This window comes from Chiloscyllium plagiosum, unplaced genomic scaffold (assembly GCF_037043375.1).
Source record: "Chiloscyllium plagiosum isolate Xiang-an unplaced genomic scaffold, Cpla_swu_hap1 HiC_scaffold_14, whole genome shotgun sequence".
Taxonomy (NCBI): Eukaryota; Metazoa; Chordata; class Chondrichthyes; order Orectolobiformes; family Hemiscylliidae; genus Chiloscyllium; species Chiloscyllium plagiosum.
In genome coordinates this window covers 20,476,238-20,490,168 of record NW_028270152.1, presented here as the reverse complement: position 1 = coordinate 20,490,168, position 13,931 = coordinate 20,476,238, and the positions used below count along the sequence as shown (strand labels likewise).

The following is a 13,931-nucleotide window of genomic DNA, read 5'->3' as shown; positions in this document are numbered from 1 at the left end:
ACAATGGAATAAGGAAAACATATGGGAAAAAACTGTATAAATTGCAAGAGTTTTTTGGGGTTTACTGTGCATTTGTCATTGCCTTACCTGGCAATTAGACAAGGCACCCACTTGCAATTGTACAAATAAACGACTCTGATTCAGATATTTGGTCTCGGACTGAAATTATTAAAGTGAGTGAGCTTTGTTTCTCACATATCTAATATTTTCATCACCTCCATGTTTTTCAATTTGATATAGGAGGCTCAACATTTGAATGTTCAATTTCTAATTCATTCTCCAATTGTTCTGCTATTTTTACTTCACATCCTACCTTTTTCACTAACGTAAATACAATCTTTCCCTCACTATCACCCCTTCCACATTATCTTTTCAACATGGTAACATGAAACACCCATGGATGCTTTCTTCTGCCTGAAGTGCTCCCAACATTGAACTTCATTTTTGATTTGATAAGGTCCAGTGAGCCTTACCTTTAGTGGTTCTCCAAAGACAGTTAGCAGAATGAACTTCTCCAGCAACAGAATTTTGAACTTTGCTGAACACCTTTGTGTCTTATTCCTGACTATATACACTCTGCCTGCCTTGCTGACTTGACTTTCCTTCTACATTGGTCTGCATATCACCCCACTTTTGTACCTCCATTCCACGTCCTATTCCCCTGCTAAATTAATTTAAGCTCCCACCAACAGCACTAACTATTTCACCCCCACTGTATTTTGCTTTAAGTTTTCAAAGCAAATCAGATGGAGAGTAGAGAGTGCTATTTTGATAAAATAATTAATATTTTTCCTGTGCACTAAATAAAGTCTGACGGCTGCTGAGTCATGGAGATCTACAGCACACAAACAGCCACTTGACTGTTCTAATCCCATTTTTCTGGACGTGGCCCATAGCCTTGCGTGATTTGGCATCGCAAAGTGCACATCTAAATACTTCTTAAGTGTTATGCGGGTTTCTGTCTCTATGACCCTTACTGGCAGTGAGTTCCAGACTTTAGTCTGAGTTAAAAATAAAAGAGCAATTTAAAACAAAAAAAAAGGTACATATTGCAGCAATTTGCCCCAACAATTTGAAGCAGTCACTTATTGATGTTTGTTTCCAAAGCAGTTATTTACTTAATAAATCAGCACTTCCCTTTCTCACTGTGCACATGCCACCACCACTTTTCATAATCACGGGGGACACGGCAGTCTCTCATTGGATAGAGTGGGGTCACTGGCACTTGCGAAACGGACCGTGTGTCCCGAGGAAGGCACCGCTCCTTCTCCGGTTCCCTGACAGCCATCTGCAAACCGGAGCAAGGACAGTGCAGTTTTGAGGGTGAACATCATCCAGGCAGGAGTTCGGTTGGTGGCGAGCAACTGAGAGGAATTTTCAACAAACAAAAAAAGAAACCGAAACTCATTCATTCATCTGTGAAGCAGCATCTCAGAACTTTCACAAGTGTGGGCTTTGTAAGAGACTGACGTCTAATTAATTTTTGAAAAAAAGGTTTGATGTAACATGTTATTTTCTGGTACTTTATAATCGCTGCAGAAGAAACGCTTGTGGGGAGGGGCGATTTTGTTTTTAACAGTAGGTTGTGGATCTAACATCCGAATTAGTCAGTCTTGGAAGTGAATGATAACTGTCGCTGGAAACAATTGTTTGCAGGTAAGACAGTGGGAGCAGGATGGAGTCCTTTCAAAGCGCTGACTCGGTAAGGAGTGACCAAGTGACAGAAACTTAAAACCTTCGCTTTGTTTCTCTCCCCACAGACACTGCCAGACCTGCCGAGTCTCCCCACCACTTTCTGTTTTATATCCATGGCCGGATGTAAACAATGAAGCAGAGCTGTGTTAGAAATAAATGATGTTATGTTTCTAGCGAACATGTGCTATTAAAACCCATCAGTCTTTGTTTACTTAATGTTTGCAGTTACATCCGCACAATTGATACACTATGCAAATAGTCTCTATGAAATTGTGACATATGCTGCCTTTTCTATAATTCTTCAGTTTCCTTCTGTTCGAACAGAGATCTAACTACAAACAGAAGCTGTGAAGATTGATTGATTGAAGAGTCAGATGTTAATAAGTGTATCAGCCATGATCCTGATTAAAGCAGTAATCGTTCTATTACATGCCTGCACTTTGACCCTGGGTCAACCACTGAAGCAAGCAAGATCTCCGATTACATCCAACAAGCCATTTATAACTGTGTGGAATGCTCCAACTGAGGCCTGCCAATCCTTGTTTGGTATTGATCTCAATCTGGGAATATTTGACATAATTGCAAATCAAAATGACTCCTTAATTGGACAAAATGTCACCATCTTTTATGACAATAAGCTGGGCTTTTACCCCTATTACACAGCAAGTGGTGTTTCTGTAAATGGGGGCATCCCGCAGAATGCCAGTTTGAAAGACCATCTTGCAAAGGCCCAAGTTGATGTGGAAAAGCTAATACCTTTGAAAGACTTTAGCGGATTGTCTGTCATTGACTGGGAGGCTTGGAGGCCTTCCTGGATAAGGGACTGGGCTCAGAAAGACATTTATCGTAAAAAATCTGAAGAGCTAGTGCGAATAAAACATCCTGATTGGCCTGAGAGTCAGGTGCTTGAGCAAGCACAAACTGAGTATGAACAAGCTGCCCGTGATTTTATGGCATTGACATTGAATATGGCAAAAGGCCTTAGGCCTGGGGGCTTGTGGGGCTACTATGGCTTTCCCTGTTGCTTTAACAGTGTCGTTTCCAAAAATTACACTGGAGAATGTCCAGATATCGAGCTGGAGAGGAATGACCATCTGATGTGGCTCTGGAGGGAAAGCATGGCCTTGTATCCAAGCATCTACCTGGATCGTAAACTTCAGTCAACAGAGAATGCACACAAGTTTGTTCATTATCGAATCAAAGAGGGACTCCGACTTGCTCAGCTGGGAGCAAATCACAGCTTGCCTATCTTTCCCTATGCTCGGATTGTGTACGCCAACACTACAGACTTCCTGACTGAGGTAATCTGCATGGTTTTCAGCTTTCTAATAGGAAGGCTCTGGTACCAGGCATGATTCAGTGCTGCCAAGTTCCAAGTGCATTTGCCCATCAGAGAGTTAATCAGTGATGTTGATGCCTATTGTGCAATCCACGTGCTGGAAGCACTAAATCACCTCAATAATCCCACATATGCCTGTGTCTAAAAGTAGCATAGTTGCCCAAAACAGTCTATGCATAGAACTTTTCAACTACAAAGATGAGAAGCTGTGGGTGGAGTGACAAGGGATAGCCTTTCTACGTTGGGCACAATTGACATTTCTCAGAAAGAATTGAATCTAAATAACATGCGTTTTTGAAATGTGACGTACTATTCTCAACTTTCCTGCAAACTCATATATCAAACGCACAATTTGCCATGAATGGGCATAATTGGGCAGTGTTTTAAAATGTAATCTTATAGATGAAATAAAACTATGTCTTAAAAATATTGCTAGATCTGTTTAAGAGTGGAAACTTGATAAAGTTTAATTAGTACGTAATTTGTATAAATGATTTGGATGTGAACACAAGAGGTATAGTTCCAAACTTTGCAGATGACACCAAATTGGAGGTGTAATGAACAGTGAAGGTTACCCCCGTACAACGGCACCTTTGTTGAGATGGGCCAGTGGGTTGAGGAGTGGCAGATGGAGTTTAATTTCAATAAATGTGATGTGCTGCGTTTTGGAAAGGCAAATCAGGGTAGGACCTATACACTTAATGGTAAAGTTCTGAGGGATGATGCTGAACAAAGAGACCTTGGAGTGCAGGTTCATAGTTCCTTGAAAGTGGAGTCACAGGTAGATAGGATAGTGAAGAAGACGTTTAGTTTGCTTTCCTTTTATTGGCCAGAGCATTGAGTATAGGAGCTGGGAGGTCATGTTGCAGCTGTACATAACATTGGTTAGGTCACTTTTGGAATATTGTGTGCAATTTTAGTTTTCCTGCTATAGGAAGGATGTTGTGAAACTTGAAAGGGTTCAGAAACGATTTCCAAGGATGTTGCCAGGGTTGGAGGGTTTGTTATGGGGAGAGGTTGAATAGGCTGGGGCTGTTTTCCGTGGAGCATTGGAGGCTGAAAGGTGACCTTATAAAGTTTTGTAAAATCCTGAGGGGCATGAATAGGGTAAATAGACAAGGTCTTTTCCTTGGGGTGAGGGAATCCAGAACTAGAGGGCATAGGTTTCAGGTGAGAGGGGAAAGATTTAGAAGGGATCTAAGGAGCAGAGGGTGGTGTGTGTATGGAATGAGCTGCCATAGGAAGTGATGAAGGCTGGTACAAATACAACATTTAAAAGGCATCTGGATGGGTATATGAATAGGAAGGGTTTAGGGGATATGGGCTGGGTGCTGACAAATGGGACAAGATTAATTTAGGATATCTGGTCGGCATGGACGAGTTGGACCAAAGAGTCTGTTTCCGTGCTGTACATCTCTATGACTCTAATACAGCTGGAAGAGGTATCCAGCATCTTCAGTTGTTACTTTACTGCTTGTGAGAAGCCTGACATTAAGTTACTGAAAATACTTTTTAAGAAATTTGCAAAACTGTTTTCCAGTTAGATTGAGGTACAGTAGTCTTTCATAGCTTTTTTAAAAAAAATGAATTCAATATCTTTTAAAAACCTATCAATTACTGTCCTTGTGTCCAAAGCAGGAAATCTTAAATTTCAAAATGTTGTCAAAGGTCCAAAAGGAAATACAATTAGTGGAAACTACAACTGATGATTAATTCAATCTTTTGGGCATGGCCAGTTTTTTGTGTATGGGACCTGCTTCTCGTTAAATGTTTTTAAAACTGATTCAAAGATCATGGAAAGATTTGTGCTCCAGTTGATTTGCAATTTAAAATTCTGGAATCTATTGTGCTGGTTTTGATGATATCTGGATGTTTGCCCCAAAAATAAACTGCCACAATTGATTAGAAAATCCAGTCCTGTGTGTTTCTGAAAATATACTTAAAGAATCTCCAAAGGAGATGTATAATTGAGCTAAACAGACCTCAAACTTCCTAGGTTCTCTGCAGAGAATGATCAATTTTGATTGACGTCAGGGCAAATGTGTTAGGTCAGAACAAGGGTTACTGTTCTTAATTGCTCACCATTGATTTTTTTTGGATGTACATGGACCGCAACTCTCACGCCACTTGGCTGTGATGCCCTCCAAAGTGAATAACCTACCAACAATCACAGTCTAAATTCTGTGTGAAAATGTGTTCTAATAGTTAACTATGCTAATGGTTGAAAGACTGGAAGTGTGGTGAAAGAAAAAGCTGAGAGCACAAGGCTGAGGTAAGTGAATACATAGCCATTCAGCTTCAGCATGGAAATCTAAATAAGGCACCGCAGGAGAAAACCTATTCCAGACAAACCATTGGGTGAAGAGGCCCTAGGAAGATCTAGTTCAATAAACTGTGATGAAGGCATGACCAGAATCTTAAACATGCCACCATTTTGTCTGTTCTACAATTTTTCAGATTGACTTGGTCCACACAATTGGAGAGAGTGCAGCAATGGGAGCTGCAGGGATCGTCCTTTGGGGGAACTCAGATTATGCCAAATCTCAGGTAAAACAATTTCATTATAATTATAATGAACAATTAGAGCACTTACACTTTTTGAGCAATGTTTGGTATCTTTTAAAGCCTATTTTCCTAGGTTTTAAACTTCATTGATCTGAGAACAGTTGGACTGCTTTCTTGCATTTTATCCTTTTGTTATTGTAAACACGGTGTCAGTTGTAGTCACTGCAGAACCTTCCCCCCCCCCCCCACTTTACCAATTGCCGCAAAGTTGAGGGAACAATCTTGGTTCAATAAAGAGTGCAGTTGGGCATGCCAGGAGCAGCACCAGGTATGTCTAAAAAAGAGGCGTCAACTGGTATTGTGACAACGCAAGCAGCAAGTGATAAACCAAGTTAAGTGACCCCACAACTAATGGATCAGGTCTAGGCTGTACAGCCCTGCCACAACCAATTAAAAAAAATTGGAAAGAGGAGTCTCCAGAAATATTCCCATCCTCATTGATCGGCACATTAGGGAAACAGGTTAGTTAGTTATTTATTGTCACGTGTGCCGAAGTACAGTGAAAAGCTTTGGTTTTTGTTTATGCTAGGCCAAATCATTTCCAGCCAGGTGGCCTGAATGAATGATCCGTCTCTGCCTCCTTCTGAGGCTTCCAGCATCTTCACAAGAGTCTTCAATGGACTTATTCACTCCATGGGATGTTGAGAAATGGCTGAAGACACTGCTGCAATAGTTACAAGCCCAGATAATATTCTAAAAGGAGGACTAAAGACTTGTGTTCCAGAACTAGCCACACCCCCATTCAAACTTCCAGAAGAGCTAAAACATTTGGCAACTACCCCACATTTGAGAAGGTTGTCCAGGTACATTCTGTTCACAAAAATCCAAACCAGCTAATTACCATCCCATTAACCAATTACCATCTGATTAGTCTCAGTCCTCAGGAAAGTGATGGAAAGTGCTATCAACAGGTGCTGTTAACTGGCAACTGCTCAGCAACAACCTGCTCACTGATGCCTGGTTTAGGTTCCACCAATCAGCACCTGACCCCTATTACTGACTAAACATGGATTGAAAAGCTGAACTCGTTGAGCTGAGTGTGACCACTGTTGACAAGCCAGCATTTGACAGAGTATAGCATCAAGGCAAAACTTGAGTCAATGGAGATCAGAGGGAAAGCCAAGTCGGAGTCATATGTAGCACAGAGGAAGATGGTTATGATCCTTGAAGGTCAGTCATGTCAGGTCCAGGGCATCATTGCAGGAGTCCTTCAATGTAGTGCCCTGGACCCCACCATCTTCAATTGCTTCAATAAAAATAAAATATTACAGATGTTAGAGATTTTAAAATAAAAAACAGCAAGTGCTGGAGAAACTCAGCAGGTCTGGCAGCATCTGTAGAAATAGGAAAATGTTAACATATAACTTTGAAGGAAACCGGACCATCCAGTGGAAACCCATGCAGACTCTGGAAGAACATGCAAACTCTGCAGAGACAGTCACCTAAGGTTTGAATCAAACTGGGTTCCTGGTACTGTGAGGTGTTAAACACTGAGCCACTGTACCACCCCTTCTGTGCAAACAAGGCACTGGGTGATTTGAGGGAGTGGGAGGGGTAATCAAAATGGTTCATAGTCTGAAGTTTTTGAATGTTGAGTCCATAAGAATGTGAAGTCCTAGGGAACGATGTGGTGCTGCTCCTGTACATCTTACATGGGCTTCACTGGAATCCTGTAGCACATATAGGACAAAACGTAGGCATAAAAACAAGATGTATTAAAATATCAGAAAGTTGCGGGTAACTACTTTGTCAATGACCTTACCACCATAAGATCAGAAGTGTGGATATTCACAAATGATTGTACAATGATTGTACCACTCTTCAGATACTGAAGCAGTTCAGATCTAAATAAAGTCATGTACAACATCCAGGCTTGGGTTGATAATATTCGCCTTCATGAGGAACAGATGATGTTCACCCTCAACAGGAGAAAATTATCTCCCCTTGATATTCAGAGTTATGACCATCGTTGAATCCCTCATATTCAACAGCCTCGGGAAACCGTTGACCAAACACTGAATTGGACGAGACATATAATTACAATGGCCACAAGAGCAGGTCAGAGGTTGGGTATTCTGAGGCAAATAACTTACTTCATGATTGCCCAAAGCCTGCCCACCATCTATATAAACGAGGAGTATGTCTGGATACTTTCACTTACCTGGATCACTTCAGCTCCAGCAACATTCAAAGGCTTGTCACCGTCCAAAGCAAAGAAGCCCACTTGATTCACACCCCATTCAACATCTTAAATGTTCCCTCTGTCCACCACTATCAAACAGTCGCAGCATTGTATACCACCTACAAGATACGTTAGAGCAGCTCACTCAGGCTCCATTAACAGCATCTACATTTGCAGCATCTGCCAGATTTGCCGCCATTACCATCTAAGCAGACAAAGATAACAGATGCATGAAAATGCCACGACCTGCAAGTTGCCCTCCAAGCCCCATGCCATGTCAACCTGGGACTACATTGCTGCTCCTTCACTGTAGTTTGGGCCAAAGTCCAAAAAATTCCTTCATAACAGCATTGTGGATGTGTGTACATCTCTTGGGCTTTAGCATTTCAAAAGGACCTCCAGAAAGACTCACCACCACCTTTTAAAGGGATGAAAAATAAATGCTGGCCTAGACAATGAACCCCACACCCAATCAGATAATATATAAGAATATATCTCTGTCTTTAATGAGCTTCTGTTGAACAATCCGAAATGAGTACTCAGTCAGAGAATCATAGAGACGTACAGCACAGAAACAGACCCTTGGTCCAACTGGCCCATGCTGACCAGATATCCTAAATTAATCTAGTCCCATTTTCCAACATTTGGTCCATACCCTTCTAAACTTTTTCTTTTATTCATTCAAGGAATGAGGGTGTCGCTGGCTGCGCCAGCATTTATTGCCCATCCATGATTGCCCTTAGGGCAGTTGAGAGTCAACCATATTGCTATGTGTCATGTAGTCCAGACTGGGTATGGATGGCCATTAGTGAACCAGATGGGTTTTTCCAACAATCAACAATGGATTCATGGTCATCATTAGACTCTTAATTCCAGATATTTACTGAATTCAAATTCTACCATCTGTGGCAGGATTCATACCTGGGTCTCTGAAGTAACAGTCCAACGATTAATACCACTAGGCCATTGTCTCCCATCCAGATGCCTTTTAAATGTTGTAATTGTACCAGCCTCCATCACGTCCTCTGGCAGTCCACTCCATATGTAATATGATTCCATATAACTATTTACATAAGTTCATAATTCACAATAAGAATCCAGGCATCAAGCTTCACAATTCGAGTCTGACTGGTTTACTTGAATAACACATACTGGTTTGATCTCTACATTCCAATAATACAAGCACTAAACCACAATATTCCATAAAGCAAATAGTATGGATCAAAACACTTATATTAATGTCCGCTAATCTCTCCCAATGATTTTGCCATGGTTATATGGTCCAGTTAAGCTCATTATTCATTTTTCTGCCATTAATGGTGACCAAGCAACAAGTACCAAGTCTACATGACAGTGATGACTGAGTTTTCCATTCCTTTAAATACTCCTTGTTTCCAAAGTGTCCTAGTTCAAGAGAATTGAATCCCGAACTGAAAGTTTTTTTCACTGATTGCATGCTGATCCCAAAACAAAGTGATCTCGGGAAATTATGAAATTATATTTCACGATAACAATCACAACCTACAAACGTTGTCTCAGTTCTCTCCTACCCATAATTTCTGCTAATTGACAGCTAACCCTCAGCCAGCCTCAATTTTGTAAATGTACCTATCAAAAGAAAAGTAAGGAGCTAAAGCTCATAGAAATACACACTAGAAATGTTGAAGAATAATAGATCTTCACTTGGGTTTTAAATGCCTGAAGTTTGAAGGAGTTCAGTAGCCTGATTTAGCTTTGTAAGCACTGAGAAAGTGTGTACAATGGCAGACAATGCAATCCGTAAGTCCTGATTTCAAAACAGGATATAGGTCCATGAAAATCATGGCTATTTGGATATTCTTCCATCTACTTTCTATCTCCACGCTGTTAATATGGAGTGCAATTGCCTAGTGGTACTATCACTAAGCTATTAATCAGGAATCTCAGCTAATGTTCTGGGGACCCGGATTCAAATCCTGCCACGACAGATGGAGGAATTTGAAATGTACAGATCTGGAATTAAGGGACCAATGATGACCTTGAGAACCATTGCTGATTTTTGGAGAAACCTATCTGAATTGAACTGAATTTATTGTCACGTGTACCGAGGCACAGTGAAAAGCTTTGTCTTGCGAGCAATACAGACAGATCACATAGCTAAGTTGCGTAGATAAATAAATAATATGTAAATAGTGGCAAAAACAAAAAAAAACACAGGTACAGGCGAATATTAAGAGTTTGTGCGTCCATTCAATATTCTAACAACAGTAGGGTAGAAACTGTTTCGAAACCGGCTGGTGCATGTGTTCAGGCTTCTGTACCTTCTCCCCGATGGTAGAGGTTGTAGAAAAATATTGCCAGGGTAGGATGGATCTTTGAGAATGCTGGTAGCCTTTCCTTGACAGCGAGCCTCTATCTGGTTCACTAATGTTCTTTAGGGAAGAAAATCTGTCATCCTTACCTGGTTTGGCCTACATGTGACTCCAGGCACATATCAATGTGGTTGATTCTTAACTGCCCTCCAAGCAATTAAGGATGGGCAATAAATGTTGGTCAGGCCTAATTCACCCATATCCCCTGAGCAAATGAGAGAAAAACAGAATGGCAGAGATTACACAATACCATTCCGATTTACCAATGAAGTTAGCACCTGCATCTGTGGAAATGCCATTGCCTATATAAATGCTACTTCCTACAACCCTTAACATTTATCTGCAGTTACAAAAGAAGCACAAAATCCCATTTTAATAGTTGGTTGGTGCATTCTTATGCTCTGAAATAAAATGATTCAGAACTGAGTTAACTGAGCAGCTGCCTAAACAATGATTTCTCAGTCTCTGTTTAATCCATTAGACTATTGGAAGACAAAGGAAATGCATTTTAAGAAGCAAGATATATCATTAATAAAATGTTTTCTTTCTTGTTTAGGAATCCTGCCTTGCTCTGAAAGCATATATCAATGAAACATTGGGTAACTATATTGTTAATGTAACAAATGCTGCAATTATCTGCAGCCGATTGTTGTGTACAGACCATGGCAGATGTGTGCGAATGAACAAAGATACCCACTCTTATCTGCACTTAAACACCGACATCTTTAGAACAGGAGTGAACCCTTCAGGTGAAGGCCGAGCATTCTTCCTACAAGGACAGACAGCTGAGAAGGACATGAAAGAAATGGCTGCCACATTTCATTGCCACTGCTACAATGGATGGACAGGGGAACACTGTGAGAATTCAAATGGATAGACCAGTGATACTGTGTAACCTTTAATGAGTGCTTAAAGTGAACAAATGCCAACCTGCAGTTATGGCTTACTTTCATTTTACTTGGTGGGTTTACCGTCGACGAAGTAAATATCGAAAATCCTATAAATACTCAGCAAGTCTGGCAAAAAAAAATCCAAAGAACTGCGGACACTGAAAATCAGAAACAAAATCAGAAATTGCTGGAAACACTCAGCAGAACTAGCAGCATCTATGGAGAGAAAAAAGGGCTCATATTCCAGTGATCTTTCTTCAAAACGATCTGGCAGCACAGGTGAGAAAAAACAGCGTTCTGTCGTAGAGTCCTGCAGCATGGAGACAGGTCCTTTGGCCCAAACTGATCCATGCCAACCAAAACGTCCATCCACGCTAACCCCATTTCCTTACACTTGACCCATATTCTTCTAAAACTTTCCTCTTTATATATTTGTCCAAATGCCTTTTAAATGTTATTAATGTACCCGCCTCAACCGCTTCTGCTGCAGCTCATTCCATAGGCGTACCATCCTCTGTGTAAAAATGTTGCCCTTCAGGTTCCCTTTTATTCTTTCCCCTCTAACCTTAAACTGATGCCCTGAAATCCTCAATTCCCCAACCCTGAGATCCCCCCTCAGTCTCCTAATCTCTAAAGAAAAAAGTCCTAGTTTATCCAACCTCTCCCTATAACACAGACCCTTGAGTCCTGGCAACATTCTTGTAAATTTCTTCTGCACTCCTTACAGTTTAATAACATCCTTCCTATAGCAAGATGACCAAAACTGAACACACTACTTCAAGTGCAGCCTCACCAACGTCCTGTACAACTGCAACATAACTTCCCAACTTCTAAACTCAGAGCCCTGACTGATGAAGGCCACTGTGCCAAAAGCCTTCTTCACTGCCCTGTCTACCTGTGACTCCACTTCCAGAGAACTGTGCACTTGAACTTCAAGGTCCCTCTATTCCACTACACTCCTTAAGACTCTACTTTGAAACTCTTATCTTGATTTGACTTTCCAAAATGCAAGACCTCACACTTATCTGTATTAAACTCTATTTACTGTTTCTCACCCCACTTCCCCAGCTGATCAAAGTCCTGCTGCAATTTCTGATAACCTTCCATATTGTTTATGATACCACCTACTTTAATGTCATCTGCAGACTTTCTAATCGTGCCTTGTATGTTCTCATCCAAATTATTGATAATGGTAACAAACAGCAATGTGCCTAGCACTGACCCCTGAGGTATGATGTTTCTGATGTATCAGCCTTGATTTTCTTTCTATAGATGCTGCCTGATCTGAAACGTATAACCAGCATTTTATGTTTCAACTTCCAATTTCCAGTACTTGCAGTGTTTGTGTTTGTATCATACACACATAGGAACAAATAATTTAGGAGCAGATTTTGGCCATTCAGCCCCTCAAGTCTGCTCTGCCATTCAGTAAAATCACAGATCATGTGATTATTCCACATTCCCATAAACCCCAAAGATTAGGTTCATTTAGGATTTGCATCTGGAACACCCTGCACACAAAGTGTGAACTTACCCCTAGACCAATAAATTTGCTTTCCTCTGGTGTCATCAGCATGTACAGAATAAATATTCAATAAAACACTTTTTCCCACTAATGGATTCTTTTTGTATTAAGCTGTTACTATTGTGTTCTAGTCTGCTAAATTAATTGGAATATATTTTTGTTGTTTTGATTCGGAGCACATAGGTTTCATTTCCTCCAAGGATGATCCATTCAGTGATGGAGCTGTACTGTGGTTACTTGAGCTCCTCCAACCATCTGCCTAAATGTGTTATTCTGTTCCAATGAAACTTAGATTTTTTTTCATTCACTGTTAACAATGAGGTTAACCCATTTTAAATGAATGGCTCAACATTAAAATAGCATCAATACCCTCTCCCTCAAATTTGATGTTTTGTATTGCCCTTAATAGGCTTCAAAACTAAGTTATTCAATTGAAGCGCATGTGATTTATTGATGATTGATAGATGAAAAATAAACAGGGGTGATTTGGTGATGGGAATAAAAATTGTGCAGTTGTGTGAAAGAGCACTGCTGGATATAGAAAAATGTAAATTAACATTAATGGGCTCCTGTGGCACAGTGGTAATGTCCCTACCTCTAAATCAGGAGGCTTGGGTTCAAGTCCTACCTGCTCCAGAGGTATATTATCACATCTCTGAACAGGCTAATTAAAACAAAATTACCATTAAAAGGTGGGATAGTGGTAATATTGTTAGATCAGTACTGTTAAAGGTTCAGGTTAAACTGCTACAGGCAAAAGTTCAAATCCCACACTGGTAGTCTGTCAGTTTAAATTCAAACAATTAATTCTGGAGTATAAAAGCTAGTTACATAAATACTTACATAAAGAATCATGATGTATAAAATCCTATCTTGTCCATTAATGTGTTAAAGAATCTCTGTTAAACTTATCTGTTCTAGCCTATTGAGAGCTCCTATTGTTCTGGCCCCTGGCCAGTCCCCTTTCATTCTTTCTCAGACTTGCTTTTATTTTCAGTCTGGAGGGGGAGTCCTTGATTGTATTTTCCAGCTGACATTTGTCATGCACACTTTTTTTTCTCTATATTAATCCCTATATCTTTTATCATCCAGGCAGGTCTGGATGTGTCTGTTCTGGTTGAACAAACTAGCTACCAGTCTAATCTCACTTTACAGCATCTGCCCTGTAGGCTTGTACCTTACAGTGCATCAGCTGCAGATCCTGATTGCATTAACTCAGCCAGATTAAAGTCAAGTCCTTCAGACCTTCTCATGTACTAATTACTGAAATGATAAATTTATCACAGTTGCAGCTTTCTTCATGTTTTAACGCATTCAGGAAATGTTCAGGAAATATTCAGAAAAGTGATGTGGATGTCAAAATCTCCAGTGTTTCAGCATGGAT

General features: G+C 40.4%; 1 protein-coding gene across 4 annotated transcripts; it reads left to right on the top strand.

Annotated features, from left to right (window-relative positions):
• Positions 1–1,199: 1,199 nt before the first annotated feature.
• On the top strand, positions 1,200–12,638 carry LOC122558868 (hyaluronidase 1-like). 4 transcript variants are annotated; one of them, XM_043707744.2, is made up of 4 exons: positions 1,200–1,446; positions 2,001–2,996; positions 5,492–5,581; positions 10,689–12,638. In XM_043707744.2, the coding sequence occupies exons 2-4, from the start codon at positions 2,070–2,072 to the stop codon at positions 11,007–11,009; spliced, it is 1,338 nt and encodes a 445-aa protein (XP_043563679.2). In that variant the 5' UTR covers positions 1,200–1,446; positions 2,001–2,069; the 3' UTR covers positions 11,010–12,638. The 4 variants fall into 4 exon arrangements, with proteins under 4 accessions (XP_043563679.2, XP_043563677.2, XP_043563676.2 ...); XM_043707742.2 differs by having other exon boundaries at positions 1,200–1,457; positions 2,020–2,996; XM_043707741.2 differs by having other exon boundaries at positions 1,200–1,494; positions 2,020–2,996.
• The last annotated feature ends 1,293 nt before the right edge of the window (positions 12,639–13,931 follow it).

Excerpts from the sequence above, each read along its gene's own strand:
- LOC122558868 (XM_043707744.2), top strand. The coding sequence starts at position 2,070 with ATGTTAATAAGTGTATCAGCCATGATCCTGATTAAAGCAGTAATCGTT. Across the intron at positions 2,997-5,491 it reads CTACAGACTTCCTGACTGAG|ATTGACTTGGTCCACACAAT; the intron begins GTAATCTGCATG and ends ACAATTTTTCAG. Across the intron at positions 5,582-10,688 it reads CAGATTATGCCAAATCTCAG|GAATCCTGCCTTGCTCTGAA; the intron begins GTAAAACAATTT and ends TTTCTTGTTTAG.